Source organism: Zosterops lateralis (genome assembly GCF_965231275.1).
Source record: "Zosterops lateralis genome assembly, chromosome: 6".
Classification (NCBI taxonomy): domain Eukaryota; kingdom Metazoa; phylum Chordata; class Aves; order Passeriformes; family Zosteropidae; genus Zosterops; species Zosterops lateralis.
The window spans coordinates 36,155,376-36,179,166 of NC_139761.1; the positions used below are offsets into that span (position 1 = coordinate 36,155,376).

A 23,791-nucleotide genomic window follows, 5' to 3' on the forward strand; every position below is an offset into this window, starting at 1 on the left:
TGGGCGGTTTGAGGGAGGCGGGAGGGCCCGGGGCTGGCGGCTGTCCGGGCCCGGGGGGCGGGGAGGGGCTGCGCTCTCCATTGGGGCGGCCCGAGGGGGCGGCGGCCGCGGGGCCGATATTGCGGGGGGGAGGCCGCGCCGCGCACCCGCCGCCGCTGCCATTGCCATTGCCATTGCCATGTGGAGAGCGCTGGCCGCCGCCGCCGCCCCGGGCCGGGCCCTGCTGCGCGCCCCCCCGGCCCGGCGGGCTGCCAGCCTGGCCGTGTCCCCCGCCGCCGGCCCGGCGGACGAGCGGGTCGAGACGCGAGTGGCGGGGCTGAGCCCGGGGCAGGCGGTGACCCTGCGGGCCGTGGCGGCCGATGAGCGCGGCTGCCTCTTCCAGTCGTGCGCGCACTACCGGGCGGACGGCCGCGGGGAGCTGCACCTGGGCACGGACGCCTCCCACGGCGGGGACTACACCGGCGTGGAGCCCATGGGGCTCTTCTGGAGCCTGGCCCCCGCCGGCATGGAGAAGCCGTACCAGCGGCTCCTGCCCCGCGGCACCGGCGCCCCGATGAAGGTGGAGGTGCTGGTGCACCAGGGCCACAGCCCGCCCGGCACCATGCCCGGGCCCCTGGTGGCCAAGGCCGAGGTGCAGAGGCTGTTCACGGCCCCCGGCGTGCGGAGGATCCGGCTGAAGGAAGGAGTCGTAAGGGGCTCCCTTTTCCTGCCGCCGGGTGAGTGCCCGGCCCCAGACCTTCGCCCCTCCCTGACCAGAGCAGGGAAAGTCCCGTGAAATACCCCCCTGCGGATAACCCCGCATTCCCTAGAGCCGCACGCCGCTCTGCAGATATCTGAATCTCCAGGGGATACCCCCAGTGCCTGTCGCGACAGAGCCCGGCTTGAGCACGGCTACCCCGCCTGGCCCGGCACCGAGCGGGGCGGGCCCGGGGAGGCGGCTAAAGGAGGGATTGTAGCCTTTCCTCCATCGCTGTGCTCGGCCTGGGGCTCTGCAGGAGGTTTGCTTTGTATCTGGAGTACCAGAATCTATCTAACATCCAGAAAAGCTGGTGCGCTTCATTGTGCGAGCCTGTGCTGAGTGTCCCAAGGGTTTTAACTGAATTAAAAAGGTGTTTTTCTTCCCTGTGGAACACAAGCTAGGAGGCAGAGAAGCAGACGAGATTCTAGAAAATACGTGTCTCACCTCAGTTCCTACGGAGTTACTGCAGTTAGTTAGTTGGGTTACTTTTGCGGTATGAAAACAAAAGGGATTTATGAGCGAGTTCTGCCTGTTCTGCGTATGGTTGTGCTTTATGAGGTGTGATATTCTGATGGTCTGTGAGTGCTGTTGGAAAATGAAACCTGACACCAGTGATTGTGTTTGTGCACTTGAGCTATCAGTTAAACTTCTTGTGTGCTGTGGCTACTGGAACTGCCCTCCCCATTACCTCTAATTTAAAACTCCTTGGTTCAGCGACTCCTGTAAGTATCACTACAGTTATTAAGTATTTAAGTATTTCCATTCCAAACCAATGGTTTTTTTATCCATTTAGATACAGATCCAAAGTCCACTGAGGAAAAAAACAACCGAGATTGAACTTTGAATTTCCGATGTTTAGTCAGCATGCTGGATTTTCCATCTCTGAGACATTGTTTTGATCTATCTATCCTGCCTTAGAGGATGAGTTTGGTTTCTGCTGAGCTCAGTGGGAATCCAGAAATCTGCAAGATGCAACTGCATTTTCCCCTTTAGAAAGTCTGGCACCGTAATGGTGTGGAACAGTTTGGAATCATTGCTTAAATGGTATTGCCATCCCTCATGATGGAGGATCCAGTTACAGCATTATGACCATACCCTTCTTTGCTCCAGGGACAAAACAAAAAGTTAATATTTTTAAGATAACAATCTTAAATGTAAACCATTCTTAGTAAAAGTGAGAGAAGATAAGTGGGCTTATGTTATTTTAATATAAAAGTGATTTCTCAGTTCAGGCATAAGAATTACAGATGTGAAGGTTTGTTTGTTTGTTTTTAAATGTTGGTAAATTTGTCTAGCCAAATTTATCCTGCTTTTTAGTGAGCTCTGTAGCAACCATATAATTTGGCATGTGCAGGCACTCAGAGAGGCAGTCCAGGATCCTTGTGCAAGTTATAAAGGGTGTCTTCATGAGGGAGAAACACATTCACCTATGACTATGTTCTGATTACATGCTCCTGCTAGAAAGCTTTTCAAGTAGGAGTGATGATTGAATACATATTTTCTTGCCATCTAGGTTGGCTGCTGCTAGCTGAAGGTTACTGCTGATCATAGCATTATAATAAATTTATCTCAACATATTTTCTCTCAAGTAGAATATTGAACTTCAGTGAGAAAAAGATCAGAACTGAATGAGTAAGAAACCAAAATCGTGTTTCAGTCCCTATTTGAAATCTAAATGCTTTAATTTGGGTGGTTTCCACCATTTAGCATGTCTTATACAAAACTTCCTTTGCTCAAGTGTGTTGAAATGCCAGAGACCTTTTCTTTAGCATGTACAGGTGGTGCCAGAGAGTTAACATACTCTTGAAACAAGTGTGTCCTCTTTCTGCTGAGATGGTTGTTGTGAGCTGGATCAGGGCACATCAGACATCTGGTGCCCAGGGGATAAAAAAGAGAAAAAAAATTGCTTGGGGTCTTTAAAGCTCCACTAAGTAGCATCTTTAGTCTTTTAACCTAAGATCTCCTGGCTTGGCGTACAGACATGTTAGAACATGACCTTGGCTGCAAAAGCACAGCTGGTTAAAATTGTGGTTCAGATTATTTCTGTAGTTTGGTGGGACAGATTGGACACATGTATGTGCACGTTTTTTTGTACATCAGCCGTGCACACACAACTCCACCCGTCCAGCTCTCAATTCTGCCTTCCTTCTTGTCACCTCTGCAGGAGCAGTTCTCCTGCCAAGTCTTACAGTGCTGATGTTGAGATAGGGCTAGTAAGTCCAGTTGATTTTAACAATGGGTTTATCTTTGCTGGGCTTTGCTCAATGCAGTTTATTCCAGAGTTTACATAAGTTTTGTAGAATGTATTTCAAGGCCTCAGTGCTCTTGCTTCATTACTCATGAGCTTGCAGTTCGCTAATTAAGATGTGACTTTGTGGGAAAATAGCTGACTTGGTGAATGATTGGTGTGAGAGTAGGAGGTAAAAACATGGAAAAATACATTTAGAACAGTTGTGGGTTGGTTGGATTTTTTTTTTTTAAACAAAACCTATAACTTCATATATTTTTACAGGAGTGTAAGGACCTGGACCTGTTCTTAGTTTGAAATAGCCAAAGTGGAATCCAGCACTGGTTCTCTTAAATCTCTGCTGGGCAAATGAAAAAATAATGACTATTAATAGCAAATGTCTTAAGCATTCTGTATTTTGGAGTTCACTCTTCACCAGATTGTCGCTGTAGGACACAAAAGAAAGACTGCAAGTATTTCAGAAGGCAAAGAGGGTAGAAAAAGAAGGGTTCATTTTCTAATTCTTACTACCTTTTATAAGGTGTTCTGATACAGACTTAACATGATTGGTGAATAGGAATGACACCTCTCTAATCCCATTGGTTAAACTAGAGAAACAGCAAAACACCGCTTGCAGAAAGATTGCTTTGAGAAAAGATAGTTGGTTGCCAAGATTGTTTTGAGAAGAAACTTTCTTGAGAAATTTTTCCTTGGGAAAAGTTAGCAGCTGCTAGCAGGCTAAAATCTCTCAGACTCACAACCAGATAGTTTTTTGTGTCCTGTTTGATAACTTTTCTTCTGTATCTCTTCTCTTTAATATAGGGGATGGTCCCTTTCCAGGAGTGATTGACATGTATGGTGATGAAGGAGGCTTGATTGAATTTAGATCCAGTCTCCTGGCTACCCGTGGTTTTGCTGCTCTTTCTCTGCCATATTTTGACTTTGAAGATCTTCCTAGGGTCATGAAAGAATTAAGACTTGAGTACTTTGAGGAGGCAGCAAGGTTCCTGCAGCGTCACCCAAAGGTAAGTGCAATGAGAGATCTCTTGGGACTACAGAGGATTTAGCAGTTATGCCTGAGTGGTGGTGGGTTTTTTTATATTTGAGTATCAGTTTCTGCTGGCAAACTTAGGCCTAATACTGGCTTATGCATATGACTGAGGAGAGTGAATTTCTTCCAGCACAAAGTGTCTGGTTAATTCATGCTGGAGCTAAAAGATTGCTGATCAGTAGGATAGTGAATGCTGGAGTGTCCTCCAAGCAGGACCAGTGGTGATAAAAATGTTGGGTTTGTTTGGGGGTTTTCTTACATGAAAGCAATTAGTTTTAAGAGAGGATGATACGATACTGCTCAATAGTAATTGAAAGAATGAATTTAGTGATGTGGGATGTTGCTTTCAGTTTTACTTTCCAGGCTAGACAAAGACAAGACAAATGCTACTTATCCTTTAGATGTAATTTGTAAGTTACTTTATTTTCCTGAGACATATGAAACAGTAGACTGTGCTTGAATTTCCTGTTACCTTTTTTAGGAAAATGAGAAAAAATTTGCATTGACATATGCAGTAGGGACCAGGTAAGGATCAGGTATGCCTTGTGCCTGTCTACATTTTTTTGTGGGGTTTGATCTCTCTTGGTGTCTCTGAAAAGTAAGACTGTGAACAGGAGGAGCCTGGGTCCAGACTCTCACTTTCCAACAGGTTACATCAATAATTAACCTAACCTTTTTTTTTTTTTTTTAAATAAAGCAACTCTGAAGTCAATTAGTGGCTAATTGCATTATAATGTATGCTTCCTTTATTCCTTTCTTCCTCTCTTCTCCACCCCTACCTTATCTGAAGGTGAAAGGACCAGGAGTTGGAGTGATTGGCACTGGGAAAGGGGCAGAATTAGCACTCTCCATGATCACCTTCTTGCCAGAAGTAGTGGCTGCTGTCTCAATCTCCGGCTGTAGCTCAAACACAGTTGCAGATCTCCATTATGGTGAGATGACTCTGCCCGGGCTGCGTTTTGATATGAAGAAAGTCAGTGTCTCTGACTCTGGTGTATTTGACATTTTTGAAGCTCTGGATGACCCAACGGATCCTGCTAATTCTGCTAGTGTGATCCCCATTGAAAAAGCAGAAGGTCACTTTCTCTTAGTGGTAGGGGAAGATGATCGGATGTGGAAGAGCTCCTTATATGCTGAGCTGGCAATCAGGCGTCTACGCCAGCATGGGAAAGAGAACTTTGAACTCTTGAGTTATCCAGGAGCAGGGCACCGAATTGATCCTCCTTCTACTCCTTTCTGTCAGGTAGCTCTGGATCGTGTTTTGGGGGTGCCTGTTCTGGGGGGCGGAGAGAGCAAAGCACATGCCCATGCACAGGAACACTCCTGGGGAAAGATTCAGGAGTTTCTGCACTTACATTTGGGATGAACACCTAAGTACATGCTGTTGCAGATCTGCAAGGACTGAACTTGAGCCACCAAAATAACTGGTGATGACTGGTGAATTGAAGGGATTGACTGAGACAAGCCTTGAAATATGTAAATAACCAAATGACTACTTAGTTACAACTACAAATCTAAAAAGAAGGGGATTTATTTAGAGCACCCTAAGTTAATTTAACTCAGTAAATAGAGGAGATGTGAAACAACAAGCAGGCTGCACTATGGTACAAATTTGACAGCTCAAAGTGGTCATGATATGAAGAAACAAGTACCTGAAGAGAGTAGTAGGTACTTCCTTGCTCGCAGTATTTACACGTCAGAGAATGTTAACAGGCAGCCTGCACCCTCAGCAGTGACAGACAGGATCACACCTCAGCAATGACGGAGGACAAACATAGACATCCAAATAATGAGTGACTCTGGCTTTGAGTCCTAAGCTACCTTACCCCAGAATTCTTTTATTTACAGCCATAACACTTCAGGAATGTTTTCCATTTACACAAAGCTGGAGATACCTACTTGAAATGAGGCTTGTATACTTACCATTGTGGTCTTCTGGTGACACAGTCTGTTTCTTTCCAAAAAGAACTATGTGCTGAATGGGAAAATGAAGAGTACTTTTCCTTGTCATCCAAGGAGAATGGCAGTACTAGCACTGTCTTGTATTGGGCATGTCTGTTCCTGTAATGTCTTGGATTGGTGTTTAACACTCAGGGTATTAAGATTCTGTTGGATAGGTTAGAGCATGTCTAAATACAGCCATTAAGTTAGGGATTAATTACTTGTGGAACTCTTTAGTAACGATGTCAAGAGATGCTGACAGCTGTTCTTAGGGAGGAAGCAGAGCTGGGAGACAGAAAACCTAGCCTGTAGATTTAAACTGACTGTAAAAAGCTGTTAACCTTATGGTGGTGGTTAACTCAGAATCATACAAACTACAATGCCCTCCAAAAAAAAGCACTCAAAGCCAAATCTAGGAGAGCTTTTCCATGACTGCCTGAGATATCTATATATATCTATAGATATATATAGATATAGATATTTTAAATACAAGTACATTTTTGGGTAGTGTCTTTCTTTTCCCCACCATTCAGGTATAAAAAACCAACTTCTTCCCAAATGAGTTGATCTCTCAAGAGGATCTTGCTGAAATGGTGCCAGTGCTAAAGGCCTGTTTAAGGAGGGCCTCTATCAACAAAATTTCTCCTTACTAAGTAATTTTGTCAGACCACATTGAGAGCTGCCCAGGAAGATACAAATCTTTCATTAGTGTTACTCAGTTTTGCCTTGCTCTCAGGGATCTCTCTCCAGTTAACTGTCATTATGCTGCTGCTCAGTCTCAATAGCTTTCTGCAACTCTTATTTTTCCTTATCATTTGATTAAAATCACATGGTCTTCACACACAATCAACACCAACTAAACAATTTATCTATCCATCCATTCTTTACAAGAGAACCTCCATCCTGCTAAGTCCACACAAGATTTCTTCATGCCTGGTCTCTAAACTCCCTCGCCAGCTGAATAAGCTTTTGCCAAGTCATACCTGGTGCTTGAACCTCTGCTAGCACGAGCAGCCCCAGAAGTCCAGGACCAGAGCCTGCTGCAGTGTGCTCCTTGGTGTCACCCAGACCTGTCACCCTGCCTTTTTTCCAAACTCATTTCAAGTGGCAACTGTAGGAGAAAGGGTTGTCTATTGTGTGAAGGGTCCTGGCTCATCCTGTGTCTCTTCAGTAGCTGGAGCTGTTATTAATTGTGCAAGAGCAGCACCTCCCCTATCCCTGTTCTGTCACTCTCCCAGTGCCAATACCTGTAACTCCACACTGCAGTCCTACCTCAGCATATGCATTGCTATGCAAGATTGCAATCTGGAGGTTCAGGAAGTAAATGTTAAGTTGTAAATTAAAAAAATAAAAATAAAATAAAAAAAAATGAGTGCTCAGACTTGATTTCTAAAGCACAAGCTTTTAAAATAATTCAGTGTTAGATTTTGTGATAGATGCAATTTGAAAGAGAAATAAAACATTTCAACACTTCCTTTATTAAAAACAACCATGTGTAAGAGTTTGATGTTAGGTTTGGAAAAGTGAGTGATACTTTGTTTTTAAAGGAAGAAAAATAAAAACAATGTAACTGCACTGTGAAGAGCCGCCTTTTTTTTTTTTTTTTTTTTAATTTGTGAATGAGTCAGGGCTTCCTGACAAAATAATTAATAGAAGGACCTGTTGAAAACCAGACAACTTTTGCACTAGCATTTTGTATATTTACAGTGCTGCCTGGGGACCCAAGATGCATTTCAGGCACATTGTGCAGAATGTGTAGCTGTTTCCTGAAGTGGACATTAAACTGGGTGCCTGATAATGGCCTTAATTACAGCCACGTTATTTTCATTGGTGTACATTCACAGAATTGTTGGGATTGGAAGAGACTTTGGAGATCACCTAGTCCAATTCTCCTGCTAAGGCAGGGCCACCTAGAACAAGTTAAACAGGGATGTGTCCAGGTGGATTTGGATTGTCTCCAGAGGGAGACTCCATGGCCTCCCTGGGCAGCCTATTCCAGTGCTCTGCCACCCTCAGCACAAAGAGCTTCTTCCTCGCGTTGAGGCGGAACTCCTCGTGTTTCAGCTTCAGGCCGTTTCTCCTTGTCCTGTCACTGGGCACCCCTGGAAAGAGCCTGGCACCATCCTCTCGGCATCCACCTTTGAGATGTTTGTATCTCCTGATGAGCTCTCCTCACCTATAGATGAAACAGGTCCCGCAGGTCCCTCCCTCCTCACAAGAGCGAGGCTCCAGGCCCCTCATCACCTTCATGGCTCTCCACTCCCCTCTTGAACTGCGGAGCCCGGAGCCCGCCACAGAGCGCTCGGGGGGCTGAATGAGCCGCACCGGCCACAGCTGGGGCCGCTCTCAGCTGCCGCTGGGGCTCCCCAAGGCCCCGCTGGGCTCCCCGAGGCCCCTCTGGGCTCCCCAAGGCCCCGCTGAGCTCCCCAAGGCCCCGCTGGGCTCCCCGAGGCCCCTCTGGGCTCCCCGGGCCCCGCCGGTCCCAGCAGGCGCCGCGGCCGCCGCGCGAGTTCCGGGCGGGGCGTTCCCGCGCCCGTAGCAACCGGAGCGTTGGCGTTTCCACGGCGCCATGGTGAGTCCGGGCCGGGCCGGCGGTGAGGGGCGGCCCCCGGGCCCGGCCGGCGGTGGCGGTGAGGGGGGCACGGAGCCCTCCGCGGGCCCAGCCCCTCCGAGCAGCCCGGGGGGGGGCAGAGCCGTGCGGGGGCACGGCGGGGCTCGGGGCGGCGGCTGAGGCGGGCACGGGGGCCTGCGGCTCTGCCTGGGGAAAGGGGGTTCGGAGATAAGCGAGCAAACGGGATGAGCCAACTCACAAACCGCAGTTAGTGTTTGTGGTTTTAAGGCGTCGGCGGCATCGCCCATCACTACAGCGATTAGCTTGGTACCTCTTGCTGTGCAATTCCGATTTCTTCTGTTTAAAATACAAATAAAACGTCTGCAAATAAAGGCGAAGTGTCGCTGTTTTGCTTTTTCCTGGCGGTCTAAATTTTGTAAATACTATGTGTCCAACTGCCATGGTTTTTTTTTGGGGGGGGAGGAGGAAATACATCTTTTGTTATTTCTAGTACAGGTGTGGTTATTTTTCCCCTTCAGAGATTCTGTTTCTTGTTCCTGCCATGTTGAGGGTGACTCTTCAGGGTGACCACTGGTCACTTGGCAGTTTGAATATTTTAAGTATTATGACTTTCTTTAGTCTAAATACCTGTAGAAAATTGTTCAGAAGAACCCTGCAGATCAGCTTCTTGGAGGAAGTTTCCCTTAAGTAACCTCCTGTGGCAGAAGATACTCTGAGTTACCTACAGAAAACAAAGTCTCTGATATGTGCTCTGCAGATAACCTGCTGTGCTGATGTCCATGCTGTCATCAAATCGGCAGAGATAAGCCAACAGAGGTCAGGAAAGAAGCTGCTCCTTGTGCTCACATAGATCAGTAGCTTTAAAGTCCCAACACTTTCCAGGCATGACTTTGAAACAGCAGCAGCCACTGTCTTATAAATGCATTTCTGCCTTCGACAGAAGTGACCGAGATCATGTACCCAAGTGCTGTGGTGATCGGCTGCCGTAATTATGAAAAAGGCAATGAAGTTTCTGCCCAAAAAACCCAACTAACTGGAAGCCAGCTGTTTTTGCCTGCACACTGGTAGCTGTTAATTGGCTTGAATGAGGCTGTTGTAGTGGGAACTTATGGATGTGATCTTCTGAACCAGAGGAGATGATGCAGATGTTCATTTCTGGCAGACACTGGGAAGCCTCTGCTGTGGCTCAAGTTTGCAGGTCATCTCCAATGGGGCTTAGAGCCAGCTATCACTTGGTATAGAGCAGATTGAAATGAATGCCTGTCAGTGGGCAGAAACAGCTGGAACATCTGGGGATGTCTAAATGGAGGTGCATGTTGGTGTTTGAGATGCGTGCTCAGGCTCTTGGGCTGGTGCTGGGTGTTTGGTGGCTGTTGCCTTTTCCTGATGGAACCAGAGTTTCCTGTGGTCCAGAGTAAAGTACCCAGCACTAAAGCTCTGTGACTGAGGTGGCTGCCTGTAAGATTTCTGGGGGAAGTGAGTTTGTTGTTTTTAACTTTTACAGTGTAAGGGGGTTATATATCTGATTACCTGCAAGGCTGCTTTTATCCACATCCTGATATGCTTAAGAGCAACAGAGTTGCCAAAACTAGAGTCCTCCTCTATTTCTAGAAAGAAGGCTGTTGATCTTTTACTGTTTGTAAAAGACTGATCTCTGAAACCTTTTTAATCCAAAAGACATCTTGGAATATGTTTGATGTTTAGAGAAGCATTAAACATGTTGTTTATATACTACTGTTTTGGATATCTTTATGTGGTTTCACTGAGACTCTGATGTGAGGTGGAAAAGTAAGAGTTAGTGATAACAGAAAGTTGGTCAGTGGGTCAGTCCTGAAAAAGCCTTAAAAAGCAGCTTTCAGGTTTTTCCAAACTGAGTAATATGTGTTTTCACATTGCATGGTGTAACTCAATGCAAAACGATTGGAAAGAAACCCCAAATATATATAATCCAGATTGCTCTTGAGTTTTGGCAAGATGTACCTCATTTTCTTCAGTGAATTTTAGGAGGCTGTATCATTTTCTGGTCACAGACTTGCTTTCAGACAGGAAGTTGCTAATGCACAATAGAAAGTGTGAGGGTTTAAGAGCATTAGACCACAATTTTCAATGCAGTAACTTCTTATGCCTTTTAATTGAATTGCACCATAAAAGCCAATAAGCAGTGTGCCATGGGGCAGAGAGCAAGATCAGGAAGATAATGTCCCCACATTAAGCCCATTGTTTGCTTCAGAAAATGTAGCAAAATACCCCGGAAAACAAAACTAGATGACACTGGGACATTCCAACTTCTTTGACTTGGCTGATCTAAGATAATACAGGAGAGTGGTAGAAAACAAGCAAACAAGCAGGATAGGAAGAGGGAAGGGAGAGGGAACAGATTTGCAGTGAACAAGCCACTTAAAAATTTCTATGAATATTCACTTAAGTTTCTTTCACTTCCAGGCAAAAGCAACGACCATCAAGGAAGCTCTAGCCAAATGGGTAAGTATTAGAACAGTTTCTAGCTCCATGGGATTTGACTGTATTCAGCTAATTTTCTTTTTCAAGCATGGTAAGAAATATGTTTGCTTGAAACATCTGCTTTAAGAAGTTTTACAAAGTAAAATAATGATTGCTGTTGTTGTTATATAGTACATTCCTTTGGATGGTCGGTATGTTCCTGTTAAATTGATACAACTGGTAAAGATCAGTCTGTTTTGGTCTCCTGCCTTGTTCTGCTGAATATGCATTGGCTTGAAGCCACAAAGAGATTTAAAGTTTGGGATGTATTATGTTTGAATTATGCCCTGTTCACTTTACCCAAGTGCAGTCCTTCCCACAGAATAAACAAGTATGAAATTCTCATTGTACTGAGTGCAGTGAAACTGCTACATGTCTTTTGACAGATGGTCCCTCATATTGTGCAAAGCTTAACTCAGAATGAGTTTCTTGTTTTCTTTCTTCTTAAAGTATTCTGTCAATACAGAAACTCATTTGTCTGGTGGTGGCTGACCTGGCCTTCCAGAAAGCTGTGTGTTGGCAAGGATGCAGATGTAATTTCAAATGATGATGTAGGATCCTCTAGGGTCAGGTTCACTGAGTCTCTGAATTTTAGAAGGCACAGATGTGCTGTTGGGTGTACATACACCACCCTGCTAATTCTGGTCAGCTGCTAGAGCAAGGATTTATACATGTTTTGGTGATGTGACAGCATGGACAGGTACTCTTTAAAGCCAGAAGCTCAAGGTACTAGCCTGAAACTGAAAATTACTTCAATTTTGAGTTTTATCATTGTTTAGTACCTTCAGTATTTCAGGGCTTTTCCAGTTATGTTGGTAAGTCCACAAACATCACTCCTGCTCTCCTAGTAAGAACTAGAATGCAACAACTCCCAGGCATTAGCATTAGTAGAGGTATGAACTGTGTATTAAAAAAGTTTGCTTTTCCTCCCTCACTCTTTCTGCCTTCCAGAACTTCAGCTCCATGTTTCCAGATTTATTTTTCATTTGCTCCTCTGTCACATGTGTCTTAGACAGGTTCACCCTGTGTCAGTGAGTTTCCATTAAAATTAGGCATAAAGTGCTGAATTTGATTTTCAGTTCAAGTTATTTGAGGTGGGTCTAAACCTTCCTTTTACTCTTCCTAATCTGGGTCCATGTGATTTGTACAGTTGCATTTGGTGTTGTGTTGCATTCCAAATGCTTTTCTTCCCTTTGGCATAAGGGTTTACCTGTGCCCTACAGTCAGGGTGACATTAGTTAAATCAAAGCAACTTGAAATCAGAGCAGCTTCAACTTGGCAAACATGTAACCTGTTCTTAAAAAAACACCTCTGCTCTACCTAAACGTTCTCTGTGGCATATTGTGGTTGTGCAGCTGCTTACAGAAGTACTTGGCAATCAGGATGAATTTTCTTCCTGCAGGTGCTCACAACTAGCCCAGTCTGTGTTGGAAGCTCCTTCCCTTTCACGTTTTTAAGAAAAAATGTATTTTTATTTGTTGCTATTAAAACTGATAGATTACAAACTGAGTGTAAATACAAATACATAGAGTACTGTTCTTAGAAAAGAAAATGGAAGTTTCACATTGATATAGTTATTTTGTTTGAACGTGTATCACCATATTCCAGGAAAACATCTGATGTGCTTATTTGCTAAATCACTAATTTTGAGTTAAAAATACTGTCACACTGAATTTGGATAGAAACTGGAATATTAATAAGTGTACAAGACAACATGATTTTTAACTTATTATTATTATATTAAGTTTCCTGAAGTATTTTGGGTGCATAAGAGGAAAAATAATGTTATCAAAACCTGATGTTCTGCTGTGGGATACTGAAAGACTTATGGGATATGATTAATTTAATTACAAAGTAGCCAAATAAACTGGGGCACACTCAGCTATCTCTCTTTTCAGTAGATGCATGAAATGGAGGAGAAAACAAGAGTCCTTGTTTTGAAAGTGCCAAGATTTCTCCTTTATTAATGGACCTCCAGTCCTTGCACTAAACACTGAGTGAACTGACAAAATGCTCCCTTTGTGCTGTCAGGGAGGCAGCTGTCAAAACTGCTGCTACTCTCTAAATAGATACTTGTTCCAAGTGTTTAGTCAATAATTGCCATCACTTCAGAATTTTAAAAGCTTTAATAGACCACATTTTTTCATAAACCTAAATGCTGAAGTTACGTTCATTTTCCCAAGGCTCTGAATTATCAGCCTAGGTTGTAAATAGGAAATCTGTCTTTTGCTGTACTCTCTAAAGTGTGACATCTTCCCCCACTCTTTCTTAATGGCTAATTAGATTTTTTTATTATTATTATTTTTTTTTAAGATTCTTATCACTGTGAATCTGTTGAGGTTCTCCCCCAAAACACACTCCCCCGTGTTTAGTTTGTGTTGTGAGCCAGGCATGAGTTCTGAGATTTCTGGGTGAAGTGGGAAGGAGACTTTTCTGTCAGAACTTTAAATCTGCTTCTTCTGTAGATTGGCCCTTGCTGAGGTTTCTGGTATGTCAGTCTCCATGGAAATACCTTAATTCAGAATTTTAGCCTTCCATCTATTCTCCATTCTTTCAAGTGTTACTCAAGTTTTAAAAAACAGCATATGTAATGGAAGTTATTTTGTTATCTTGAAAATAAGCTAGCCTTACCCTTTCTATGCTACATCAGCAGGAATCTTGGTAACAGTACTCAAAATGCTTTTTCTTTCCAGTAGTATATTGGAATTACTTCCATAGTAATCACTTTTAGAGTAATTATTTTAGTAGAGTAGTTTCTGGTAATGGTGTGTAGCAGTGAGTCTCTTCCTCACCTTCTCTTTTCTTTAGGAAGAGAAAAGTGGCCAGAAGGCTTCAGAGGCAAAGGAAGTGAAACTGTATGGGCAGGTTCCTCCTGTGGAAAAAATGGATGGTGCTCTCTCTGCTCTTGTTAACTGCGAGTAAGTTCAATGAAAAACGTGTTGGAAACAAAATATTCTCCTCTCTTCATTTCAGTTTTTCTGCTGTCCACTGCAAATATGTTTAAGTGTGGCCATCAAAGCAGCAACTTTCTCTTCCTTTTTTCTTAACTGAGCTTCTCTTTCTGCACACAGTTGCCCTTTTTAATTCAAAGACCTCTGTAACTTAACTCAGAGGGTGGTAGAGTAGATTCTGTATCGATATTTGTCCCCAGAAAAATCATATATTGTTTATCAGTATATAATTACAGATCTGTATTTGGAGTCTATCAGCTAAATGGCAAATGTATGATCCACTCCAAAATTCATGAAAAAAGAGGTGATTTGATCAGGACTTTCAGACAGAGATTATAGTATTTTTAGAAATAAACATCCATGGATTTGATAAGGCTAGGCATCAAAAGATAATCCAGTATGTCATGTAAGTAACTCATGGTACTTTCCCAAAAGCTAGATAAAATTGAAGAAATCTTAATGGTTTGAGGATATTTTGAGTCTGTTTACACATCCAGTTAGTTTACCATCTAATGAGACAAGAACATATAATTTTTTCTAATGCAGTGGTGTTGGGACATGGAACTCTTCCAATGTAGTGATCCCTTATATACTTGCATTGATTATTCTTGCTTTTAAAGGAAACTGTCGCTGTCTACAAACTGCATTGATAGAATTGCCAACTTGAACAACCTAAGTAAGTGACAAGCCAGCTGTCCATTGTGTTTGTTTTCTAGTTGCCTGATTAGGATATGTGCCATCATTTGTTACATGTGTCATGCTTTATTTATACCTGTTATTATCCTTTTTGATTTCCTCCTTGTAGAACATTACAAGTGACTTTTAAAAGGGCCAGTCTTACTGGAGAATGCATGCTGAGCAGCAGTGGTGTATTGCAGCAGGTATCCCTGCACTAGCCTTGACAGCTGTCTCACAGTGCAACAATCAAAAAATTCCATTCAGTAAGCACTTCAGTACCCTCTCATGGGCCTTGCTGTGCTACTCAACACCTAATCAGTTCTAGAGTGATGTCATGACCATTTTCCACTGATGGAGGCAGTCTGCAGTTCAACAACTCTGCAAATGCATTCTTGGTTGCAGTGAGGTTGGAGTGTTGTAGACCTGGATGGAAAAATGTCATTTCACTTTGCAGAGGATTGGATATACTTGGTTTCATTTTGTTCATACTTTATAAATTGATCCCACCCTGTCTAGAAGTTGAGTTTCTCTTTCTTGGACAGCTGTCTTCAAAACTCTTGGATTACTGACTTTGGAAGAGAAGCCTTAATGATCTGTCCTCAAGACTCTGACTGTGGCATGAGGCTGGCAAAGAGCTCTAGGTTTTGAAGTGAAGCTTCCAAGCTTTTCTGTTCCTAATAAAATGCCAACTGGACAGATAAAGAACCTGGAATCTCATCCTTTCCTGCTGCACACCAAGAAATCTGTCAAACAGCTTGATGAACTTATTTCTTTTCACAATAATTTCAGACTTCAAAAGATTTGAAAATGCTAGTCAGGGAAAAATATTCCAGTAGTCTTTCCAAATAACTGTTCTGTAATACTTCAAGTCAGTAACTATAATGAGAAAAAATAATTAGGCAGTTACACATAGAAGTGAAACCAATGACATTTTTTAGTAGGATAAAACATTAAAAGCCTTTAAAACATCTTAAATATTTGTATTAATGTAGATTCAAAACATCCAGTCTATGCCAAGTATTTGATGCTAAAGCCAGACAAACTAGAACTAAGTTGAATGTCTCTCATCAAGCATCTGTAAGGCAGCTTTATATGCTGCCTCTAGTATAGAAACCAAATCTGCTGCCTCGAAATAAGATCAGAACCACTTTTGTCTGGAGAAGAAGGGATATTAATTATGTAAGATCAAAAGAAGCAAGTTAGCAGTTAGAGTTCAGGTGCAAGGTGAAATAATAATTTTTGTTCAGTATTTATCAAAACTGAATTTCACCTAGGTAATCTACATGTGAGCAGCTTTGTATTCATGAGTATTTCTGAGCTTTCCCCTGCACCAATTCCTGCTGATCTGTTTAGGTCAGGAGGTTTTGTTTCTGTTAGGTCATTCTTTCTAAAGGCAGCCTGTTCAGAGTGCAGTTTGTAAGCAGAATATGGCATTTTACCTGACTTACAGCATCTTCTTATTTAAAAAAAAACAAACAACAAAAAAACTCTATTTATTAACAAGATTTTTTTTAAATTTATTTATTATAGAAAAATTGAGGATTCTGTCGTTGGGAAGAAATAACATAAAGAATTTGAACGGATTGGTATGTGCTTTTTTAGTATCAATTCTTCACAAACAAAATAGAATATGAGGTAATTCCCCTGTGTTCATACAAGTCTTTGCTGAATTCAATAAAAATAATTGAATAAAAGGTTAGGCACTAACCTGTTATATTCTCCTTTTGCTATCATCTGTTCTCCCTCTTACATATTGCTTCTGAATTTTCAGATAATAATTCACTTTTTTTGGGTTCAAATTCTCTTAATGTTTGGAAATTTTTCTACCTTAATTTACTACACAGAAGAATTTTAGAAAGAGAGACTTTGTCTTTTTATAAAGATGATCAGAAAGAACTTCTATTTGAAAACTACTGTTCATCTGTAAAGCCATTTAAATTCCACTGGCTTTACCCAAATATAATTCCTACAGACTTTTTGCATGCAGAATTTTATACCTTAAGATACTTAGGCTGTGCTTCTTTAATACAAATATTGGTAGTCCTTTAAACACACACTTCCTGAGAGTCAATCCCTTTTATGTTAACTGGCACCTGGAGCAGTATGGCTTTAGAGTTGATGGTGGCAGGACTGAGTCTACCCAGTAGGGGAAAATTAGTTGAGAAAAAAAATTGGATCAATTTTGTTATATTTGAATTCAGGCCAAAAGAACACTTTTTTCAATCAATATTTTTTTAATGAATACATAAATTATTTTCTTTCTCAAGAGGTACTGTTTCTCCTCAGAGCTGTTCTCACCTTTAGAGATGACATATCTCTTAAGTGTGAAATGCAGAGTTAGTATGTAATGACTGGTTTTAAAAAACTTCTCTTTTGAGAAAATTATGAATGTGATTTCTGGCCAGCAGATACAAACATACCAGAATATACCAGAATGAATAATGCTCTCACACTGTATAACATCCCTTCCAAAGCAGCTCTTGAATTGCATTCTCTTCACATATGCTTGCACTGCACAAGTAGGCAGATTTGTCTCCTCTGTCCCTCTACCTTAAGAACTACTCCAGCCAGCTACATCTTGTTTTATTCTAATATAGCAATTTCTGTCCTCCTGACAAATATATGCACATATAACTTTGCCTTTTAATTCCCATGAGCATTTGCCATGCCTAATAATTAGGGATCTGCTTAAAAGGAAAGGAGGACCACTATACCTTAGTATTGTCTCACATGAGGTGACCTATAGAAGGTGAAGAAAGAGTATGAATAATAAGAAAGATGTACTTCTGCTTACCTGAGTAGTCCTGTCATTTTCCAGGAGGCAGTTGCTGAAACTTTAGAGGAGCTGTGGATCTCATACAACTTAATTGAGAAACTGAGGGGTATCCGTGTAATGAAGAAACTGAAGGTTCTTTATATGTCAAATAATTTGGTGAAAGACTGGGGTAAGCCATGCATCTCCACTCCTTAGAGACTTCTGTGGTATGGTGAATGCATGAGTTAAGTCACCAAGTAACTCATGGAGCTTTGATTCTAACTGACAAGCCTGCAGACATGTGCAAAATCCCTAAACGTCCACTCATGCAAGAGAGTAAAAATAGTCAGAATATGAAATTTAACTTCTAAGTCCAGTTAAGTTCATGCTTTGAATCATCTTTCTCCAACCTCTTTTAAACACATCCCTGTTCTTTAACCTGACATTAGTCAAAGCCCAAGCAGTCCCTCTGCTGTTGTATCCCATGCTCTTTATGTTTGCACTGAGTATGAAAGGAATGTGTGGTGCAGATGTACTTTCCATATTCCACAATCTGATTGTTGTTTTCACCTTTGTGGTTGCAGCAGAGTTTGTGAGACTGGCAGAGCTGCCAGTGCTAGAGGAGCTGGTGTTTGTAGGCAATCCACTACAAGAGAAATTTGCCGCTGATCAACACAGTTGGATTGAAGAAGCAACCAAACGAGTACCCAAGCTGAAAAAGCTGGATGGTGAGTTTGGGGCATGAGGCAATTGGGGTGAGTTAAAAGCTTAATATAGAGACAACCACAGGGAAATTAAACATAACCTCAGAGATTCATTTGTATGCCCGTGAAATTAATATTCCTCCCTCCTCTTCACAGTTATTCAGAAGTAGTTACTGACATCCTGGCCATGGTGTTAGATGGATTTTGGAGTGTTAAATCCAAGTGGTCTTGCAGCCTACAGCTGAGCATTATTCTGTAGTCACCCAAGTAGTTTTATCAAAGATCTATTAGGGAATGGAAGGATTTAGCATTAAATAAGATAACAAGGCTTTCATCTGCCAAGTTGAATTACAACAACAAAAGAGGTGACATGAGAGAATGGAGATAGACAGGGTTCACTCTGGTTCACTTTCCATGCAAGGGCAAATTTTCAAAACTGCATGCAAATTTCCTAAATGCCTGAATATCCCCCTCCATGACTGCAGTAAGTCTCAATTTGTGAGCTGTCCTCTCCTATTTAAGACACTGGTATGAAAAGATATTCAACCGTTTAGTGACTAAAAATTAGATAATTTTGAAATCTATTTTTAAATATGTTACTTCCTGTCAATGGAGATGTTAGCTGTTTTCCATTTCCCCTTGTTTACTAAAGCAATGAAAGGGAGAGCAGGAGTGGTAACACTGACATAGAGTCAGAATAACAGCAGGGAAGGGAAAAATGGAGGCATGTCAACAAGAGGAGACAGCTTCACTATGGGGAGTGGTGGATGGGAAATCTATTACCAGATTCTATCTAAAACCAGATCAACTGCATTAAAAAAAAAATAAATTAGAAAGTGGAAACCTGATGAGAGAATTGCACTGCTAGGAAGGATGGCTTGCAGTGCTCAATTTGCTGTTGTAGGGAAAGTTTTGAGTGTAAAAAAAGAAAAGGAATAGGGCACATATTTGTGGGCAAAAAGTGCCCTTAGTAGTATAAGGTTAGACTTACTAACCACACTAAAACTTGGGCATATATGTTCTGGAAAAGGCAGCACAAAGCAGGGGCCCCACAAGAGAAGGGTGATGTGCTGATTGGTTGTTAGCAGTTGAACTAACTTGGTGCATCTCCCAAAGACCAAGTGAGGCTGATCTTTACAGACCATGATTTAGTACCTTTTTATTCCGTTACCCAAGAAGCCGGAAAAACATCCAAGAGAGGAGCTCATCAGTTGAAGGCTTTTCTAGTTAAGACCAGTTGAGGTTATGCAGATGTTGGTTAGAAACAGGCAGGAAATACAACTCTCCACTCTTTACAACAGGATAAATAAGCTTTCAGGCAGATCATAATTAACTACGTCTTCCTCTTCTTTTCCTCTTTTTTTTTTTCCTCCTAGGTACCTTAGTTGTTAAAGGAGAAGAGGAAGAAGGAGCAGAAGGAGCAGAAGGAGGAAACTGATGACACTTTTTTCTTGGGTATTAAATTATTAAAATAACTCCAGATAGCTTGGCACATAAACTTTTATAAAAATACTTGTTTTGAAGAAAATCTTTGAGCAGTTTTTAAAAGACCAGCTTATCTCTATAGTCTCTCACCCAAAGAGTTAGTTACCAAAAATTGCTCACACTGTTTTTGTCAAGCTTATGACACCTTTTGTAGAGACTAGTGGAGCTGAGTTTACCTGCTGTTTGGCTAGCAAGAGATCTTTATTTAAATTAATACATAGCTATTTTTAATTCCTGTATAGTGGTGCTTATTGTTCACTCTGGGGTTATAAAGAACCGTTTTAGCTTATTTGGTGCTGCTGGCCAACATTGAATTGGAAACTCTGAGGCCGAAAGAACCGTGTCATGGTTTAGAGACACCTGACAAGCTTTGTTGTGTTTAATTTTGTCATGGGACTTTATCATTACTTTTAATATGTGAGTTTGCCTTTTCATTCCTTGAAGTGTTATGCCAAACAGGCACAGTAGTTGCAGACATACGCACAAAACAGTATTGACTGGTCTGATGAGCGCTTGTTCCTGGCCTTAAGTCTTGAAATAGGCTTCTCACATTGGAACTCTACTGCATTGCTTGGAAGGTCATGTTAACTTATATATTTATTTATTTTTAAGAGGCAGTGGGAATTCTTTGCATGGTTTCAGTAAGACTAAAATACCTGCTAACTTTGGGTTTTGTCTCTTACTAAGAAATTGCTTTAGATTGGAATATGTGGCCTATTAGCCTACAGTTGGTTTCTGACTTTGGATTGGGTCACTGGTGGATATAATCCTTCTCAGCTTCAAATCTCCCTATAACTAGGTAGGCTGATAGTAACAGAGAAACTAACAGCAAACAGAAGACCTGGGCTTGAGGACAGAAAATTTTAATTTTGGGGATACTCATTTTTTGTGAAAGCACAGGTATAAGCAGTGAGAGAAAGTATATATAGTTAGTGGAGACAGTGAGATAGACAAGAGATATGAGATGAGATGAAATGAGATGAGATGAAATGAGATGAGATGAGATGATGAGATGATGAGATGAGATGGGATGGGATGGGATGGGATGAGATGATGCATTGAAATGATGAGATGGGAAGTGGGCATTGGTAATAAGTATTGAAGAAAAAAGTACTGAAGGTGCTATATTGCAGGGTAACCAGTTTCAGTAAAGACTCCTTATGTGGCTATTTCTAGTGAAAAGCATTAAATAACGATGAAGACATACCTTTTTGCTCTGTGGGATGCCAATAGTGCGGTTTTTCTTCTTCTCTTTGAAGAATAGATGGAGTCACCTGAGTGGATTTTTCTGCAGTTACTTTTTGGTTTTTTAACAAGCTTTTCTTCTAATTTGTGCCACCATCTTTTTTTAAATCGAAGTGGCAACAAGTGTATCTGCTGGTTCCAGCCCAGGCATAGAAGGGATGGGGGCAGAATGCCACTCTTAGTTTTTTTGTTCATGAAGGTGTGGGAGGTGAAATCTTGGAAGACAAGTTCAGAGATGAAATGGTAGAATTTGCCCAGGCAACAGTGGTACTGATCTGAGCTTGAGCTCCAGGTATAATTGCAGTAGGCAATTCTCTCCAATCAGTTTCTAAGTGAATACTGTGAAGTAAATTATTGTAAGACAATCACGTTTAGTTTCAATATATTGCTGCTTAGTCTGTGATTATTAGGGGAATTCTAAAGCATTCTGATTTAAGTTGGCCTTCGCTGAAGAGGCTTGAGTTTGATTTGGATCCATTACTAAAAGGTCAAAAGCACAACAGCAAGAACTCTGGACATTCTCCACCCAGCACAAACTATCTCCAGGCAGCTGTTCTCTTTATCAGAAACTACTCTCTTCGTTAGCTAGTTCACTGGCTTTAGACAACTTCATTTTCGTTTGTTATTTCTTTAGAAGTATTCTCCTAGCTTTATCATGAGTAAAGGCAACATTGACCAAGAAGCACCATGGAGGACTGTCTAGAGTCAGCAGCAATTTCACACATCTTTTGATGCCAAGCCACTCTGTTCACTTGCAGCCAACCACTCTTGGCAAGGCGGGTGTGCCTGGGCAGTGCAGAGCCTGTGGCACACTTAGGACCTGCCGGCCCCATCTGCTGGGGGGGCCCACAGGGAATTGGCTGTGCCCTTGACCACTGTAGTTAAAGTGTGGCTCACGTGAGCCAGAGCTTGACTGACTCAATGTTGCCTTCTGAACGTTCCCAACAAGCAGAAATGCCAAATTTGTCTCTGTGTTTGGAGATATTTTCAGAATAGATCACGTGGTGCTCCTCCCCTAGTGCTTGGCCACAAAGAAAAGTGGTTGAAGCTGTGGACCTGGTCTCTTCCAGCACAGCTGCAAGAGTGGTGCTATAGCTGGGTTAGCTCCACACATAATTGTGACAGGAAAAGGGAGTGGCGAGCACAGTCCAATGCTAAGTAATCCTGCTGGTTGATTCTTTAAATATGACCCAAGTTTTTACATTTCTGCAGGTTATGTTAGATACAGCAAATACTCTACACTTTGGCTATATCAGGGCTTTCCGAGAGCGGAATAGACTCAGTGTTCTGACCATGTTGCAATGATTGAAGGGAAACACATCCATTGACAAGTTGTGAGGGATAAGAGCAGTTCTTGGCTCTTGTAAGTGATCAGTAGAGGCTATGCCTGTGGGAATCAGTCCAAAACTATTATAGGTGGTGGTAGAGCTGAGTGGATTGTGTGGCCTACTGACATTGGCGCTTTCCACAGATGAAATGGCACAAATTCTCTAGCTCTCTTCCTTGGGAGCTGCATTATAAATACCAACAAAAAAGGGGAAAAAATCATTACTGAAGGAAGGGAGCACCCAGTCTTAGCATATAAATTAAAACCCTTCTTATAAAAACTATGTGTCAGTCTCATTGAAACAATACAGTAAGAGAAGAACTGACTGTGGCTTTTGTTTGTCTGGAGATGCTTTGTATCAAAGCTGGTAGTTTCACTTTACCTTGCTTTGCCTAACAAGTCGTGATAACTCTCAAGAACAAAACAACCTCCCCTCAAACTTCTCCTTCAAAGTAAAGTTTCCCTAAATTTTTAAATTTGCACTTTAAAATTAGGCACTGGATGTGGTAGAAGACAGAGAGAGGTGGTAGAATTAAAACAGCTGGTCTGCATATTGATGGTGCTACACAATGTTACATATAAGGTAACAGTGACACCTTGGCCTGTGCACCCACAGGACATTAGAGTGAGATGCTGGAAGGCCTGGCTTTCACTAGTACACTCTGCTGTTGCCTATCACACCACACCTAGTGAAGCAGTAAATACACTATTATTCATGGATGAAAAGAGCACCCATGTAAAATGCGCAAGCCATGTGGAATTCTGCTTTTCCCAGTGAAGTTACAGAGGACTATCATCCACTTTATTCCTTAGAGAAATATCCTAAAATTAAATTAGTGGTAGGAACTAACTAGGTTTTTTGCTTGCTTGTTGGCACACTCACTGGTCTTCAAAGAGCTGATTGATGTACGCAGTGATTATTGACAACTCATGGAAAAATGACACAAGAGACCTGAGAACCAGCAGACGACTCAGGTTACACTAGAAGTAGGCTCATCTAGAAAAACTTGCAAGCAAGAGAGCACTTTTAACATCCCCTTTGGCAATCTTTCATATACAGTAATTTTGTAGCATGAAAAACTGTTAAATTTGCTGTGTTTAAATTATTTAGGCCTATGTTTATAAATGTTATTCTGTGAAACTTGTTCAAAAATAATATAACCTTATTTTATACAAATGTCTTTGGCTGATGTGTAATGAAATAGTTCAGCTTGTGAAGAGTATTTGGAAACTAAATTTTCTCATTAAACTTTCCTAGCTGCTCAGGAAGCAATGTATTTATACTATGAAAGCATGTAAATGCTGTTCCTTATTGCCTCTATATTTTAGAATAGAAAATAATGTAAAGCTCTAAACATGCTGATATATTGTGATTGTTGTCATCTGATACATAAATATTTTTCAATCTTTTAAGACATTGGTTGTCAGAATTTATTCTTATGTCCTAAGGGAAAAGTCTACTACTGCTATATGTGGAAAAAAATCCAGGTAAGTTAGAGAAATGGCTGGTCTTTCTTCAGTACAAAATTACTAATTCACTTTGAATTTAAATTTTGTTAACAGCAATATACAATCAGTTCCATTAAACCCAGACAGGGGAAGACTGATTCATAAGCT

General features: G+C 41.7%; 1 protein-coding gene across 3 annotated transcripts; it reads left to right on the forward strand.

Moving 5' to 3' along the window:
- Positions 1–90: 90 nt before the first annotated feature.
- LOC310911087 (dynein axonemal light chain 1-like) lies at positions 91–23,587 on the forward strand. Of its 3 annotated transcripts, XM_083864289.1 has the most exons (10): positions 91–716; positions 3,789–3,991; positions 4,808–5,260; positions 10,973–11,011; positions 13,838–13,947; positions 14,601–14,656; positions 16,189–16,244; positions 17,477–17,603; positions 17,998–18,141; positions 19,494–23,587. In XM_083864289.1, exons 1-10 carry the CDS (start codon positions 179–181, stop codon positions 19,553–19,555), a joined length of 1,788 nt encoding a protein of 595 aa, XP_083720415.1. In that variant the 5' UTR covers positions 91–178; the 3' UTR covers positions 19,556–23,587. The 3 variants fall into 3 exon arrangements, with proteins under 3 accessions (XP_083720415.1, XP_083720414.1, XP_083720413.1); XM_083864288.1 differs by lacking the exons at positions 91–716; positions 3,789–3,991; positions 4,808–5,260 and adding an exon at positions 8,477–8,530; XM_083864287.1 differs by lacking the exons at positions 91–716; positions 3,789–3,991; positions 4,808–5,260 and adding an exon at positions 9,609–9,720.
- Positions 23,588–23,791: the final 204 nt, after the last annotated feature.